This window comes from Malaya genurostris, chromosome 2 (genome assembly GCF_030247185.1).
Source record: "Malaya genurostris strain Urasoe2022 chromosome 2, Malgen_1.1, whole genome shotgun sequence".
NCBI lineage: Eukaryota > Metazoa > Arthropoda > Insecta > Diptera > Culicidae > Malaya > Malaya genurostris.
This window is the reverse complement of record NC_080571.1, coordinates 317,484,535-317,501,847: the sequence shown is the minus strand read 5'-3', so window position 1 is coordinate 317,501,847 and position 17,313 is coordinate 317,484,535. Positions and strand designations below refer to the sequence as shown.

Here is a 17,313-nt window from a genome sequence, read left to right as displayed (position 1 = left end):
CGATTGATGCTTTGGAAATCAATATTCAACGTGTCATTGTTGAAATACACCCTCAAATGCTTGAAAAAGTTGTCGAAAATTGAACCTCCAGAATGACCTTTGTGAAAAATAATCGTGGCGGCCATATGCCCGAAATCATAATTTTTTTTTATTATTTGTTAGAAAATTTCTTGACATTTAACATTCAATGCCAAGAATTTATCTAACAAACAATTAAAAAATTACCATTTCATAATTTGGCATGCCTTTTATTTAAGTTTCAAATCAGCAAGCTCTTAAGAAACACCCAATTTTAACACTATTTTGGCATGAAAAAAAAAAAACGAGCTGAACGTGTATTTCGTCCAGTACGTGGTTCAACGAACGCTCAACGCCCAACAAGATCTAACCTGCCACATCTAACGTAGTGGCACTCATTTCGTAATCGTTCTTTTGTAATATAATACTGTACTTGGTTTCTTCAGTCCCGAACGAAGCGGTTTTGTTTTATCGATTGATTCGGATAAGATGTGAAAGCAAAAGAAAGATCCGGATAATCCCACTTAGAAAAAAACGTTCAACGGTGGTCCTTCATTGGTCCAATACGTTGGATCATTGGTCCAATGAAAGTCTCATCAATCGTTCAACGGGAGGCAAACACGGGACCTTCGTTTGCCGATTTTGAAACAGACCGTTGAACCGAATGCCATTTTTTTCGTTCAACAAACCCGGCAGACAGAGGTCCATTGTTGAGCCATTTTTAACATAAGGAGTTGGAGCCCCGTTGGACTAGTTTTACTGCAGAATTTCTGAAGTTTTTTTCCACTTATTTGTTTAAACTAACAATACATACCTGCACAATACTTCTACTTCACGTAGAATAACAACAAATTTTCTTTCTATGGAAAGGTAACACTTAATTTTCACACTATTTTTGCAAGAGGAAAAACAACAACAAACCGTTCCAGCAAATTGAACGAATATTTCGTGCAATATATCGTTCAACAAGCGCTCAAAAATCAACAAAATTGAACGGTCTGCTGAGAGGGATCCTTCTCCTAAGAAGCTTACCAGCTGACTAGAGCTCTTTTGCGAGATGCACTATAAAATTCGTTGGATATAATGGATCTTGCGTAAATTTTACCATCGAGAGCACCACGCCTGGCTAAATTGATCTCTCTCATTGCTTGGAATAAGGAGTGTATCGAAAATAAGCTATCCACAAATTTTTCTTTCAAATTATGATAAAAACGATATTTTATTCAAACTAAAAATTGATCCTTTATTGTACGAGGTTAAACTTCAGCATAAAGAAAACCGGATAAAATTTAAGTTATTCCTTCGCGAGTTTTCGAACTTTTGATCGAACGCTCTTCATCAAGTTCCGGACAAGTGTTGCATCGCATTTTTTGGACGCTTGAGCCCAAATTTTTTTTGAACTCCTGCATGTTCCCAGCTGCCTTACCAGTCTTCTTAAAGACCCTCTTCACGATTGCCCAGTTACGTTCGATGGGTCGAAGCTGAGGCCGATTTGATGGATTGATATTTTTCTCAACGAAATGTATACCATTTTCCGCAAGCCAATTGAAAGTGGTTTTGGCATAGTGAGCCGACGCCAAATCCAGCCAAAACATTGGAGGTGTACTATGCTTCTTATAAGAAGGCAGCAATCTCTTTTGGAAACACTCAGATCGATAGATTTCTGCATTTATAGTTCCGGTAGTGTAAAAAATGGTTGACTTCAAACCACAGGAACATATTGCTTACCATACCAGTACCTTTCGACCGAATTTTTCCACTTGAATCGACCTGTCCGCATCGCTCACATCCTCCCCAACGACGACAGTAAAGTATTGTGGACCTGGAAGGGTTTTTGAGTCCTCTTTTACAAAGTCTCATCGTCCATCAAAACGCATGCATCCGGACCCTGAAAAAGACGCGAATACAATTTCCGGGCCCTTGTTGCTGCTTGCTTCTTCTGTTTTACACTTTGTTCCGAGATTTTCTGCTTCTTGTAGGTCTTTAGGTGATTTCGCCTCTTGATACGCTGGACCATTCCGACACTCGTTCCTGCTGTTTTGGCAAAATCACGTATTGACATTGATTTGTTCTTCATGATTAGAGATACAACTTTTTGGTCCAGTTTCGGGTTGGAAGGACCGGGTTTTCTGCTTCTTCCTGGTAGCTCATCCTAAGAATAATGTTCCCCAAACTTATTAATTATGTTTTTAACACTGGCATGATGAATTCCAAACCGCTTCGTTAATTTTGGCATAGTAATACCCTTCTCACTTAGCCATGTGTCCAGAACTTTAATTTCCGCTTCCTTTTCAATACGCGACATTTTGAAAACGCAGAATTTCAACCGCACAAACAAGTAAAGAATCGAAAGCTGACAGCCAAACGCATAGCATGCTGTGATCTGAGCATAAAAAACCATCACAAATACATGCGTACAACACAAATGTATGTGGATAGCTTATTTTCGATACACTCCTTAGAGTAATGAATTGAGTTGACAGCACTTTGAACGAATAGCTTCAATTGTGCTCAGAGTACATGTGACGATAAATTATTATTCTGATGTTAATCACCTTTATTCTGTACTTCGATCGAATCGAAATTTTTCGATCAAATGTAAAATTTTGCATTCTGTAATTCGGTCGAGTGATGCTTTTGTACGGTAAACTCGAACTCGATCGAGATGAGATTCGATCGAAATACAAAATTTGGGTGTATAACATAACTACTGGTGCGCATAATATCGATAATGCATTATGCTTATGACATCAAACAACTCAAATAGAGAAAACACGTTACATCATTGAAATCGACGTGAATTCGCGTCGCGGTATAAAAATTGCCATGTCAAATTTAGAAGTAACACAAAATCTGAAACCTGAAGCTTCTTCACGACCGTTGTAATAGATAACATTAACCAACCAAAACGCATAATAATTCCAGGAGTTCGGATTGGTTTTGCTTTATAAATACACGAACACTATTTAGAGCTTACATTTTACAATAAAGCGTATCCCAAATGTACCATAGAAGAGAACAAACGAATACTGATTCGTAATGTATAAACATTGACCAACAAACAATATAATACTAGCTATTTACCGACTACCAACTTCAAGGTGCGATGTTTCATGAGCTCGCGAAACAATTTCCGTTTTCCTCGGTGTCATTCGATCACCCGAAATTCCACCCCGGCACCGCCCATGGTGGTTTGAATCCACGAGAAACCTGCATCTTTGAGCATCGTTTTCAGTTGCACAAACTCCTTGCGTGAGTCGAAATCCCGTGGCAGAAATACAAGCGCACATCCTCCTCCACCAGCGCCGGTTAGTTTGGCATGGAATCCACAATCATCGGCCAATTGAAAAACTTTCTCCAACGAAGGATGACTAACACCGATTGCTCTCAGTAGATTATTATTGATCGAAACTAGTGTACCCAGTTCGTCCGATCGTTCCATCTCGTCTTCCAGAATACCTACGACATCGTCCACCAAATAACCCATGGCATCTAAGATCGAGTCCATCATTTTCGGGTGGTTACATTTCAGCTTTGCCACTTGCGCAACTAATTTAGAGGTCACGCGACTAACACCGGTATCTACAATCAACATGTGGACCTGTTGACGAAAGGTTATATTTTCAAATGGCTCTCCACGTTTAAATTTTATGAGATTGCCGTAGGTACAGATGGTATTGTCGATTCCGGATGGACGTTCATGCATCACAATTTCCGAGTCGAAAGCCCAGTTGGAAATTTTCTCCAAGTACTCCGTTTGTTGCAGTGTGAACGTGCCAGCATTCTGCTCGGTCAACTCATGTTTAGCCAATCTCGATATGACAAAAGCACCGGCAGAAACACAAACCCCGTAACCGGCGGAACTTCCGAGTCCAGCGCCAATACTCATCACTGATGTGATGGTAAGTTGGAAACCATCTGCGAGAGAATTGATACCTTCGCAGCGGAGTACACGGTTTATCAAGTAAAGTGTTGTGCCGAGGGAGAAACGTTCCTTGGTGGACTGTGCGCTCGGTTGATCGTTTACAAACGGGGCAAAGATGAATGCATCCGAAGATCGCATTCGTTCAAGGAATTCCAATGGTTGCAGTTGTTCGTGACAGTTGTACTGAGCGAGGAATTTGTTGAATGCTTGCAGTGAAAGAGATGATTTAAATGGGATCGATGCGAAATCGAGGATTATCTCTGGTTGATTCAATTTCTACAATACGATATTCGTGATTAATAGGAAACGAGAGAATCTATCGTGAACTTACTTTATACGTAAGGTAGGTTCGGAGGCCAATTGGTCCGGCGATGGCTGGTTTGCCGTAGACTACAGAATGCTCTCCATGAAGGATAACTTTGCCCGGTGCGGATATTTCGAAGACATTCAGCGAAGCCATTGAGATACGCTAAATTGAAAAAAGGTAAGCAATTTTTCGAATAACTTATCAACTACGTCCACGATCAAGCCGGCTCAATGACCTTCGGCGGCCCACTGTTCGGGCGTGTATGTTTTCTGCGAAAAGGCGTGAATTGTTTTCAGTTCCTCTGCTAGGGCAGCGTTGACCAGTCTAAAATTTTAGTTTAGGTTGGTATTGAAAAATAAACAAGATACGCATGCAAAAGAGAGTGGGGCTAAACTTAATACCTGTGTCGCTGTAAGAGAGCTTTTCCTTGGAACTGTGGTGATACGATGATGGCACTGAACTTACCACCGCAACCATCAGATTCGTCTATGACTTCCTGAAATGAGGTAAAATTCGTTCTTTACTAAAATCATTCCTATTTTAGACCGATATTTCTTCCGATCGAATACGGCTGCCGTTTCAGTTTGCAGTCGTTGCTATAAACCTAAGATAATCGTTTGAAAACTAGTGCTGTCGTAATCGTAAAGTCAGGATTTTCTTCAAAGCGTGAATCATAAAAATAGGCGTCAGAATCTAAACTAATCGTTTTTTTTTATTTCACTTTTTGCTTGTCAGTCGTTTTACTGGTGGCACGTTTATCTCTAATCTAATTATTACCATGAGAACAGAACTGCAGATAGTTGAAGTAGATAAAGAACAGCACAAAGTGTCCACAGCTGTAAGCCGAGATGAGTAGCGGCCATAAGAAAGGCAAATGTGTCGGTGCTTTCAAACACAAGTAACCGAGCAATAGTATCACTTGGCCCGCAAGAGAACAATAGAATCCGTATACCCAGGCAACGTTCACAGGCTCAGTTTTGCCTTTGTTGTTTTTAGACAACGACTGAACATTAAACATATCTAGAAAAATGACATTTTTTGGTGACTTGAAGTTGTTCTTCACGAACAACACCGTTTTGAGTAGGATTAAGGTAAATGCTGTTAAGGCTACATAAGCAACTAGAAGGCCGTCTTTATGTAAGAGTGGGATCATACTGAATGTAGCGATCTGAAGGAACCAGAAGCATGGAATTGGATACAGTTGAAATATGAGCATAATCGGTAGTGTCACAATTAGTATAGATTTTTCGTGAACCTGAAAACTGAACAGGAAAAATCCCAGCGAGGAATTGACTAGAGCTAAAAGAAAATTCCGTTTGGAATTGTTAAGGAGAAGTGCCGAACTACTAGGAATAACTGCAATCAACGTACAGAGCATACATATCAGCGCCATAAGCGAGTTTTCGAAATTTCTGAAACAAAAAAAAGGAAATTAGACACTTCGCATTACTATCGATAACAAATATCTTACTTAAGCTTCACGAAAACGTTTACAATGCACCACACGTTTGCCACCTTATCCTCGAAAACACCTCTGGCTAACGGGAATATTCGATGCATTACTTGCAGGGTCAAATCCCAACAATCCACCCAAGGACTCCACACGATTTCGAATGTCATTAACACCACCACACCTAATTCCAGTACATGTCTAACACCGGTAAAGTATTTGATTCCATCTTCGTCTTGGAAGCACCGTTTAAGTAGGTAGAAGAAAAATGGCAAGGCATGGTACAACTCCATTTGTTTGTAATTTAACGCTAACATGAAAAGTACACTTGCAGAATATTCCCTGTTCGAGATTAGCGCTGTTATAGCCGCTGCCGTCAATCCCAACGATACGTTGTTGTACTGAAAATGTCCATTGTCGATTAGTATCTGCCCGGGAAACAGCACCGCAAACATGATGCATATTAGATCACTTCCAGTAACATTACCGCCGGTAACTTTCCGTCGGACTGTGTAACAGGCGATCAGAATGGCCGGGATGTATAGCAACACATCTGCCAACAGAACAGTGCTTCGCATGAAATGTTTATGCTCTGGGGTCGTAATTCCACGTGAGTCGTGTAACTTTACGTAGGACTCATTTTCTAGTTCGGCCCATTTGCCAAGCAAATAGCTGTGATATGCCGTTAGAGGAGGATAGTCCAAACCCCAGTACTGTAAATCGTTATCCGTCGTGTTCCGGTACCAATCTTCAGTACGAAGATTCACGGTGATTTCTTGCCAATGCCGCTGTGCTTCAAAATCACCAAACATAGGCGGAGTTGCTTCACCAGAATATGAATGCAAAGATATAGCAGCTCGCAGTAATATTCCAGTGGTCACTATCGCTAATAAACTAGCATAGTTCGCTGCCATCGTTGAGCATGGGTGAGAATAAACTTTCGATTCCACGTAATGACACAAGAAGCAAAACTTGGTTTTACTCACTATTATTCTATGGCGGTGTACTAAATTAGCAACATTGATGAAATATATAACATTGATTTTATATTATATATTCATGCTTGCCAAATGAAATTCAATTACATGTGGTTCAACAATGTCTTTAAATAGTGGTTTAATTATCAGGTATAATAAGCAATTTTCATTTGCTACATGTTCATAATAAAATTCCAGTTTAACCCACCGTCTGGTTTGACAGCTTGACTTTCACCGCTAAGAACACGAGTCAAACAAAATGGAACAACCAAAACCAACCAGCTAGAAAATGTAAACGTGGACATAACTTACCACATGCGTTGCTTCCAGCTTGTCGGTCAATTTTTGTTTAAGATATTCTCCTGTGTAAGAGGACATTTTCAGCGGATTTCAAAGGGAACAAGTAAAAAAAATATCACAAAAGATGAAGATTATTTTCTGAAAAGCAACGTGTTTACCTTGTATGACAATTATCAAACAAAAAGTTTCCTCGAAGTTCTGCGAGATTCTTCTTTTTAATATTTTCGTTTTTTGTTTTGGTTCTGATTCGTTCCCAGGATGCACGCTTTAAAAAAAAACTCCACATTTGAGAACATTCTCCAACACTGAGAAAGTAGTTTCAAATGTTGCGTTTTGTTTACGAAAACCATTGAGCCAACCCGTATACAAATAAACCGTTGATTTAACAGCATAAATAATTGATTCACAATTAGATCTATGGATTACAATACATTTTCTTGTATCTTGAAAAGATTTCCAACCATTCAATATATTGTTTCTACGATTCATATGTGAATTTATTGTACACGTGGTGTTTCAAACAATACGCATACTGTACATTTGATTGATTTCTAAGAAAACATGTTTGAGAAAAATGTATGATTTGAATGGATACGATACTTAAAAACCTATACATTCTATTGTAAAAAGCATGTTTACAATTAATTGAATAGTATATAACAATATATTAAAATATTTCAGTTCGGTTTCACATCTTATCCAAGTCAGTCGATAAACCAAAACCGCTTACGTTCGGGACAGAAGAAACTAAGTACAGTACTGTGTAGTGAACAATAGAACGATCTCGAAATGAGTGAACCAGACGAACAAAAGCTACCGCCGGTACGAAAGAATACAATTATTGTTGATTTCAGACAGTGCAAAATTCGACCTTCGATACGAGAACTTGAAGGTTTGCTTAAAGAGCAAATGCATCTTGACATTAAACGTGTGCATTTACTTCAATGCAATAAGACAAATAATGTTGTTTATATCCACTTCTATAAAGAGTTGGATGCAACTCAATTCGCTAAAGACAATAATAATGTGCACTATGTGGAGCATGAAAATATCAAGTTCAACATTCCAGTATATATGGAAGATAGTGCTATAGAAGTGCGTGTGCATGATCTTCCCTCAAGCGTCATCGATCCTTATATTCGCAAAACCATGTCCGAATACGGAGAGATTCTCTCTATCGAAAAAGAAAAGTGGAAGAATTTTTCCCCGGTATTCTAAATGGCGTACGTTTGTTACGCATGCGCTTGAGGAGGCCTATACCTTCTTATGTGACATTCGGTCAGGATACAAGAATCCCGTGCAAATCACTTGTTACTTATGACAATCATATGGCCACATGTCAATATTGCCAAAAAGCTGTTCACTACGGTAAGCCATGTGATAAACCGGACAAGCTCCTCTCCCCCTAGAAAAAGGATGACAACGAGATCCAATACAAAAAAATTGTATCTAAAAACTCAGATAAATCGGCCACGTAAAGCTTGTACGCAAATAGGCCTGAATAAAATATCTTTTAAATAAAAAAATATTAAAATATTTTTCAATGGTCAAAGCAAAATTGTGGAAGGTTTTGTAACAACAAATCGTATTGTTTTTCTGCAATACTTTTTATTCGGGAAAAATAACATAACCAAGTATTGGCTTGTTGTTTTGCCTCAAATAAATTAAACATTAAGGCATTCATGTTTACGTCCGTATCGACCATTTAACGAACACACTTTCGAATGAATACGAATAAAGCATTCATGTTTTCACTCGAATAAATTGAATGAATTTGAACGCGATTCGTATGCTACAAAAAAATGAAGTATCAGTAAGCTTCTTCAAATAAAAGCTAAACAATGGAGAAATTGCTCCAATTTTTAGGATTAACCAAATGCAATACGCTAGAATGTATGCCATTCGAATTTCGAACGGTACATGTAGTTTTGCCAAATACAAATTATAATACGGAATACTTCGACAAATTTTCAAGGACACACACTTAAATTTTATAGCTGAGTCTCGGCAAAAATATGCCGAGATTCGCACAGCCGAGTAATCAGCAATCATCTCGGCAAAAATAAAATTACTGAGCGTCTCGGCACCCTCAAATTTGACAAACGTCAAATATTGCCGAAATCGTCAGCATAAGATTTACTGTTTGCTCAGTGAAACGTTCACTGAATATTCGGCAATCCAATAAAACGAAAAAATGAAAAAATAAATTACCGAATCATCAGTAATTAAAAATCTAGTCGATTAATTTTGTTTGTGATTAAACATTATAAACACGCCATTTAGGATCAAAAATTCATTTTATAAATATTTGAAGGAGGCTTACAAATTTGTTGCCACTGAATACTGTAAAAACCATGCAAAGAGTTTTAAATGTAGACAGTATTTCCGGTCCTATGGGAATTATTACATCTCTCCAAACTAATGAGTAGGCTCTTTCGCCAAATTCCTCAGACATTACTACCATCAGCGGCGTTTCCGGATGCCTTGAGTCGAGCTGGAAATATGAAAATAAATAAATAAATAAATATATATATATATATATATATATATATATATATATATATATATATATATATATATATATATATATATATATATATATATATATTGATTTCTGGTTTACAAAAAATTTCAATATTTAATGATGCATATACGGTATTGTTCAAATAAACTTACTTTGATCCATTGAATTATTCCATGTATTGGGTTATTTTTTCGCATATCCCCCAAAGTTTTGTCTCAAGGACGCTTTGAGCCCCGAGTTGGGTGTTTTCCCTTATAATCGCGAGTGCTCTGATAAAGTCGTTTTTTATAAAGCGAAACATTCAAGCTATTTATTCAATATTTTTATTTGCAACTGGTTCCACACTTCTTCGGAGATTATCCATTTTTTCACTAGAGAATTAATAATAGCGCAATGCGAAGCGAAAATGTAACGCGGCAATAAATGACAGCTGTTGTGCTGAATCTCGCCAACAGCTAGCGCATATTCCGAAATCTCGGCATACGTCTCTGCTGATGTCGGCATATCTGTTGTTTACTGATAAATTCAGCAAGCAATTATGCCAAATTTCGGCAAAGTGAAACATTTTACCGAAATATCAGTGAATGCATTTAACGAAGTTCAGAAACATGCGTATTGATTACTGAGCAATCAGCAAATTTACGTGTTGCTGATCAGTTTCGGCATTTTATTATGCCGAGCTCAAGAAATGGTTTTAAGTGTGCACATTTTGCATCGTGCGATGAAGTACATAAAGGATTGGAACAATGTCGCAAAGCTGATTTACCAGTAGCGACACCTGTCAATGATAAATGGAACCAAGAAAAGGAGGATCCTTTGGGAAATTTTCATATCGGCAGTAGTGATATCCAACATTTTTATTGTTTATTCAATAGTACAAATAGATATCAGCAATAAAAGTACTCTCGGAGTAGAAGAAAATCGATTTCAAAGTGATTACTACTACTTTTTTCAGTGTAAACTACGATTAAACATGGATAATCTGCAGAAATTTTCGGATCAACATTTTTTTAAACAGAAACCAGTGTAATGTTGATTTCTCGAGTACTAGAATGTATAGCGCTCGAGTACTATTTATTTTGGATACTTTATTTGTTATTTCCAGGCATTTGAAAAATTGTATCAAACCATGTTTAAAGGACTATTCACACATATCCGGTCCGGTTCAGTGCCGGCACGACACCGTGCACGGATACTGATATTATTTCATTCGTTTTCTATGCGCGCATTCGCACCTATCCGGCACCGTGCCATTTCAGTGCAGCTCGCCGTCAGTGTAGCGTCCGTCCGGCAAATTCAAATTCGTCGTCACCGATATTTTTTTTATTTTCACTGAAGTCGGTATGTAACTGCCGGAACGGAAACAGAACGGAAGGGTTCCGACAAAAAAAGAACACTGACGGCTCACTGAAGGTACTTTCACTGAACCGTCACGGAACCGAAATGTGTGAATAGTCCTTAATACTCTATTCTGAATAGACGGTAGATTTCGCACAACGAACTTAGATCAACAGATCATTTTTACCTCAGAGTAAAAACTTTTTCTTCAACTTCTACTATGATTTTCCAAATAAATTTGCCCGTTTTCATAAGAAATCGTTGAAATGGTGGAGTAATTAGAAATTTTCCTACCGATTTGACAGCTCTTACTGAAAGTATCATCTCTAAACAAGCAGCGCCTCTACATTTCAGTTTTGCGACAATGTGCCAATAGGCCAAGATAGAAATTGGAATCAAAACAAACGCACGTTTTCCATGTTGCATTTTCCTAGTTTCATTTTCCGTGTTTGGTGGTGCAGAACGGATTGAACATTTTTGTAACTTGGAAATTCCAATCGTTTTCACTATCGGAATGAAGTGCCACTACGAAGTCCTCGGTGTCACTCGAACTGCAGATGATGACGAAATTAAGAAAGCGTATCGAAAATTAGCTCTTCGTTGGCATCCAGATAAAAACTTGGATAACTCGGAGGAAGCAAATCAGCAGTTTTTGTTGGTGCAGGCAGCCTACGATGTGCTATCGGATTCACAAGAACGGGCCTGGTATGATAATCACCGTGAACAGATTCTGAGAGGCGGCCATACAAACTATGAAGATAATTCTTTAGATTTGTTTCAATATTTTACCACTTCTTGTTACAAGGGTTTTGGGGATGATTCCGGAGGATTTTATGCCGTTTACGGTGAAGTTTTCCACACCATCGCATCAGAAGAAATTGAATTTCTAGAATCTGAAGTAGATTTTGATGCTATACCAAAGTTCGGCAATTCCAAGAGCGATTATGAAACAGAGGTTCGATTGTTTTATGGATACTGGGAAGGCTTTTGCACGAAAAAAAGTTATGCGTGGTTGAATCCACACAACATTAGTGAGATTCGTGACCGAAGAATTCTCAAGGTAATCGAGAAGGAGAACAGAAAGGTACAACAAAAAGCTAGAAAAGAGAGAAATGAAGAAATTCGTTCGTTAGTTTTGTTTGTTAAAAAACGGGATAAGCGGATGCAAGCTTACAAAACATTGCTTGAGAAAAGAGCTGAGCAAAATCGACTTAAGTCTCAACAAAATCGATTGGATCAAATACGACGAAAGCAGAAAGAGATTGAAGAGCAGCAGAAAAACTCGTCGAATATATTTAATGAAGCATACGAGGAACAGTTGAAGTAAGTTTCTATCCTTATATCTCGATAACTTAGCAACTTTTTTTTATTTAGGAAATTGGAAGCATCTTATGCACAGGCATCGGAAGAGTCGTGTGAAGAGGAAGATGAAGCCGTTAAAACAGTTGGGAATGCAATGGCTGGACTTGTGATCGGTAAAGACGAAAACGGAGAGGAAAATTTCTACGTCGACGATCTTTATTGTGTGGCATGTGATAAAATGTTCAACAATAAAAAATCGTTCGAAAATCATGAATCATCAAAAAAGCATAAACAGAATATTGAGCTACTAAGAGAACAAATGAGAAAGGAGGATAGTGAGTTGTCCTATAATCAAACCACGAATTTGAAAAATGAGTCTGGGAATAATACCAACGAAGAAGAAACGTATGTAGATAGTAAATCAAAGAAAGGTAAAAACAAAAAGAAACCTCTTAGAAAATTACCTTCTTCCGATGAAGAAGAATCGAATCACATCCTTATTCCGGGGGACACTCCACTAAAAGACAGTGATGAGGATTGGAGTATTTCTAAGAAAAGTAAGAAAGGAACGTCCAAAATCAAGGAGGGATCTCAAAATAACAACAGTACTGCTAAAGACATCTCTGCGACTAATTCAACAAAGAACGAGGACGAGGCTGGAAATAGCAAACAATACGACGCAGGTGATTTGGATCAAAAATGTTTAACTTGCAATGAACAATTTAGTTCTAAGAACAAATTGTTCAATCACTTGAAACAGACTGGCCACACTGTCGAAAAAAAATTCAAGAAAAAAGGCATGAGAATTGGACTCAGGGAAGTGCAAAGGAGGAGAGAAGCGAAAAAAAAAGTTTAAGTTAGTAGTTCTTGAATATGTAAATAGGTAGTCATTTATATTAACCATCTTAAATCGAATAAGAAATATTTCCGTGTAGTTTCACAATAAACAAAACATGTTCGGTAATTCGTTTGTTTTTTCTCAACCCTTTTTAATAAATCAGAAATTAATCTTATTCATACGTTCGTTGATGATCTTAAGCTTTTAATGCAACTGAGGGTCCGGCTTTAATCGCGTCGACGTTCTCATAATCACGAGGAGCAAAGAAAACTTGACGCTCCACACCGTCTTTAGTAATGACTCCTATACGACAAACTCCTCCCGAACTGCCATCATGGTACATTGCGTGAAAAACAGATTTTTTGACAAATTCAACACATTCGTCCTTCGGCATTCCCTCTCGGTAGTGTTCTTTAACAAAGCCATAGATGTATGAGCTTCCCGAGCCGCCGATGGTAACACTTTGACGAATTTGCATTCCTCCTAACGGAACAGAATAAACCTGACCACCGAATTTTTTATCCCATCCAGCTACTATAATTCCAGCAGAAAGTGAATCCCGGTAATTGTAGCAATACTGACGGAACTCACTGGCGGCATCCGACACCAAAGACTGTTCTCCTGTTTGATTTCTGAAAGTGAGATACCATTACTTATGTAGGAGTTCATTGCAATCAACATCACTTTATCATACTCATGATAATACAGCGAATATGCCACAATGTCAGCAATTGCTTGCGTATCAGCTGCAGATCCGGAACGGCAACAATAGATGTTGTCAGTAAGCTTGGTCAATTTGTCTGTAACGCGATTTGCTACGTAAGTACCAGTACTGGTACGTGAATCCGCACCGATGACAACTCCGCCGTCGAATTCCACGGCCATTATTGTGGTCTAGAATGAAATCGAACCAGGTACTTAACCTAACATTTACAATAGATTTACTTACACCGGTGCTGTGGGGAGCGGTTCTCCAGTCATTTGAGCATTCCATGATAGAAAGATGTTTATCAAAATAGTCACCAACGGAAGTATTAAGTTTGTATTCAACAAATTACAATTTTCCTGTGAAATTAAACTACTCCAAAAACTGTTTACGAGCTATGAGGCGAAAATAAGTAAATGACAAAGCGAATTCTTGATGCGGTTCCGATTTTGACATTTCAATCTGAACGTCATATTGGAATCTACTACCTCATTCTGATTGCGATATCTTAAACATCCTTCACCATGAGGTGGCGTACATGTGCAATAGAAATGTACATGCAGAAACAAGTTGTAAGAATAAATTCAATTATGTGATGCAAATGTTTGCAGCAAGAAATTGATTATTAAGTTACATTAATGTTCTTTATTTTCTTAATATATTTTTATTAAACAGCTGCACGTTTATCTAAAAATACAGTCTTTTATTCATTAAACAATCAACCATCATTACAATTTAGTTCTACATCGATGACGATTTTCAATCAAATTCTCGTTTCAACTGATGTCTTTTTCATATTATTATTGATTTTCATGTAGTGTAAATTCCGTTATTTTTTCTGTGCACGATATCATGGTTTGAAATGACTATTTATTAAGTTTGATGGGCAACTAATGTTTTGTTGTTTGAATCAATCAGAAGTTTCACTACTAGAGGCGTTTACACAAAAAGAAAACAAAATTTGACATTCCATCAGATTTGTGTTTATCTTGCACTGGAAATAAAATGATTACAAGTGGTATAATAATTGCAATACAGAGAACGTAAGAAGAACTTCGTGAAAAACTTACTTCGTTTGACAAAGTTTCGTAAATTTTTATTTGAGTTTTTTTCTTTTACTGAAAGTAAAAAATGAAATTACCAAGAAGGAATTTATTCTTTTCGGAGGCGTTTTGGACAAAAGTCTTAATTGTCTGATGGTGACTTCGCCTTGTCTCTCTTCGCCAATGATTTTAATGGTGGTGCCTTTGGTGTTTATTAGGCCGGTTTTCCACCGGCTTCGCGGGATTGAATACATTGCTGCAGTCGAACTTATTGGCTTCTTGTCCAACAAGCAACGTTTAATTGCATTCATCAGTGCAATAAAGTTAATTTTCCTTGACATGGGCGATTTGTTTGAAGTCGCCATGGCTAACAGAATCACAGAACCAAAGTTTCTACTTATATGACGGATGTATTGAAGGCGTCAAGTTGTCCACGTGTTGCTTATCACCCGTGATGTCAAGTAATACAATAACTGCATATCACTGACAATTTTTCGCAAACAAATGGGGTAATCGAAATCGGTAGACATTTCAAAAATGACGAAAAAAAACCTTTGATTGCGGAAATTTTTATAGCATCCGGTATTAAATCTTGAAATAGATCGATTTCACGTAATAAATATTCAATCCACTCACCTTTTCGATTGATGTTTTTCAATTTATGATACTATAGAAAAAGTCATTAAAAATTTTGTGTAGATTTTCACGCAATTAAAATTTGTTTTGAGCGCAGCAAAAAGTACAAGCTTTTGTTTGCTTTGGTATTCGGCACAAAAAGAACGTGCTGTTATTACACACACATGACATTTGTCGAAATGACGCTATCTGCTTTCTGTCAAAAGCTATGGTGGGGGGCAGGCAACCGAACATCTTCCCTACCTGATTGTTTTTCTTCTCATCTCAAACCAGACAATAATAAAGGCTGTCGCGGTTGTCAAAATGTTGCAAAATTGAGAAGTTTAATTCGTGAGTCTCAATGAAGCGTATGATTGAGAAGCTTAGGGCATATTCAGGAGTGTTCTAGTTCTAGATGCATAATTTATGTCAGTTTTAAAATTTAAATCTAGAAATTATAACAAAATAAACTGGCAGCCCCAGCAGCGTTTTACCTGTGTTTCAATTATAGAAAAAATAGAACGGCAATGTATACCAGTTTTAAATTTGACAGTAGAACTGGTCGAATGAATAAAACTAAAACGGATTGCTGGGGATACGTTTGTTTCAGTTTCATTTACATTATAGACCACCCATATGAATCTTGCAGCTGCTGAATTTGCTCTTAGGGCATATTCAGGAGTGTCTAGTTCTAGATGCATAATTTATGACAGTTTTAAAATTTTCTTTGAGAATTTATAACAAAATAAACTGGCAGCCCCAGCAGCGTTTTATCTGTGTTTCAATTATAGAAAAAATAGAACGGCAATGTATACCAGTTTTAAATTTGACAGTAGAACTGTTCGAATAAATAAAACTAAAACGGCTTGTTGGGGATACGTTTGTTACAGTTTCAGTTATATTATGGACCACCCATATGAATCTTGCAGCTGCTGAATTTGCACAGAAAATATTACCCATTGCACGGAATATTCCTACAAAAGTAGTGTGGAAATATGGTGTTATCTCAAGTAGCAATCCGCAACTAGTTCTGATACGACAAAGTCCAAAATATGTTGCAACAAGAGCACGAACATGTTTTTTATGTTATACTGGTTAAAACAATGTGACAGCAGTGTTTTTTTATAACGTAAACATTAAACTAACTATCATTTGTAAGTTATCGTTACTTGATTCTAACATATCTTTAATCACAGCTATGTTTTTAGCTACTAGTTGAAAAAGGTTTATTTTCCGTTGCGAAACCATTATAAATACGTTAACGTATATGTGAATCGTTACTGTGAATTGATATAGCAATAACTTAGATATTATAAGATTATAACATATAATTTCTTCATTATATCAGACAGTTATCGGTAAGTTTTCCCAACGTTATGATAACTAAAATGCAAACAAAACAACCTTTGTTGGTTTGAATATGGCGAACACAATATGGAGTCTCAAGAAGTGTGTGAAACGTAAATAAAACCAGGATATTACTTTTTTCAAAACTACTTTTTGCCGAAAATAGTGAAAGGCAGAAAAGTCATTTTTGTTCTATGCACCGTCATAAACACGAATAATATAATATAGGGATTGAACATCGATTGTGATAATATTATAGTTCTCATGATATTTGAATTTAAAATGATGAGAAATCACTCTACTTGGAATAATTTTGAGCATTCTGAACATAGGGTTATTTTGTTGTTAAATTTTTATATCTTTATAAACAGATTTGGATTGAAGGCGCATAAAAAACAGTTTAGTAAAATTGAATTCCGCTCGACAGTTTTTGGATCGTTGTGAAATTTGTACCTTGTATCAAGTTTGTGACTTAAAGTACTCTTCTGCTTTTTTATTGATGATAGAAAAGTATTCTGGATTCATTAAATGTTTATAATGTCGATGGTGACTAAGTTTCAACTAGTTTACTTGGAAACAAGTTATTTTCAAGTTATGAAAAGATAAGTTATTTCAGTATGGCA

The 17,313-nt window shown here is 37.1% G+C and overlaps 5 protein-coding genes across 5 annotated transcripts; 1 reads left to right on the top strand and 4 right to left on the bottom strand.

Moving 5' to 3' along the window:
• Positions 1-2,979: 2,979 nt before the first annotated feature.
• LOC131431231 (uncharacterized) lies at positions 2,980-4,407 on the bottom strand. The gene is made up of 2 exons (XM_058596824.1): positions 4,275-4,407; positions 2,980-4,219 (listed from the first exon to the last, which is right to left on the bottom strand). Exons 1-2 carry the CDS (start codon positions 4,401-4,403, stop codon positions 3,167-3,169), a joined length of 1,182 nt encoding a protein of 393 aa, XP_058452807.1. The 5' UTR covers positions 4,404-4,407; the 3' UTR covers positions 2,980-3,166.
• Positions 4,408-4,439: 32 nt separating this feature from the next.
• LOC131431232 (bolA-like protein 2) lies at positions 4,440-7,129 on the bottom strand. Its single transcript, XM_058596825.1, has 3 exons — positions 6,990-7,129; positions 4,652-4,746; positions 4,440-4,574 (listed from the first exon to the last, which is right to left on the bottom strand). The coding sequence occupies exons 1-3, from the start codon at positions 7,053-7,055 to the stop codon at positions 4,478-4,480; spliced, it is 258 nt and encodes an 85-aa protein (XP_058452808.1). The 5' UTR covers positions 7,056-7,129; the 3' UTR covers positions 4,440-4,477.
• On the bottom strand, positions 4,937-6,913 carry LOC131431230 (probable dolichyl pyrophosphate Man9GlcNAc2 alpha-1,3-glucosyltransferase). The gene is made up of 2 exons (XM_058596823.1): positions 5,722-6,913; positions 4,937-5,662 (listed from the first exon to the last, which is right to left on the bottom strand). Exons 1-2 carry the CDS (start codon positions 6,612-6,614, stop codon positions 5,017-5,019), a joined length of 1,539 nt encoding a protein of 512 aa, XP_058452806.1. The 5' UTR covers positions 6,615-6,913; the 3' UTR covers positions 4,937-5,016.
• Positions 7,130-11,233: 4,104 nt separating the features above from the next.
• LOC131431227 (dnaJ homolog subfamily C member 21) lies at positions 11,234-13,099 on the top strand. The gene is made up of 2 exons (XM_058596819.1): positions 11,234-12,162; positions 12,214-13,099. Exons 1-2 carry the CDS (start codon positions 11,354-11,356, stop codon positions 12,995-12,997), a joined length of 1,593 nt encoding a protein of 530 aa, XP_058452802.1. The 5' UTR covers positions 11,234-11,353; the 3' UTR covers positions 12,998-13,099.
• Positions 13,100-13,105: 6 nt separating this feature from the next.
• Positions 13,106-14,136, bottom strand: LOC131431228 (proteasome subunit beta type-6). Its single transcript, XM_058596820.1, has 3 exons — positions 13,929-14,136; positions 13,674-13,873; positions 13,106-13,611 (listed from the first exon to the last, which is right to left on the bottom strand). Exons 1-3 carry the CDS (start codon positions 13,971-13,973, stop codon positions 13,176-13,178), a joined length of 681 nt encoding a protein of 226 aa, XP_058452803.1. The 5' UTR covers positions 13,974-14,136; the 3' UTR covers positions 13,106-13,175.
• Between the last annotated feature and the right edge of the window lie 3,177 nt (positions 14,137-17,313).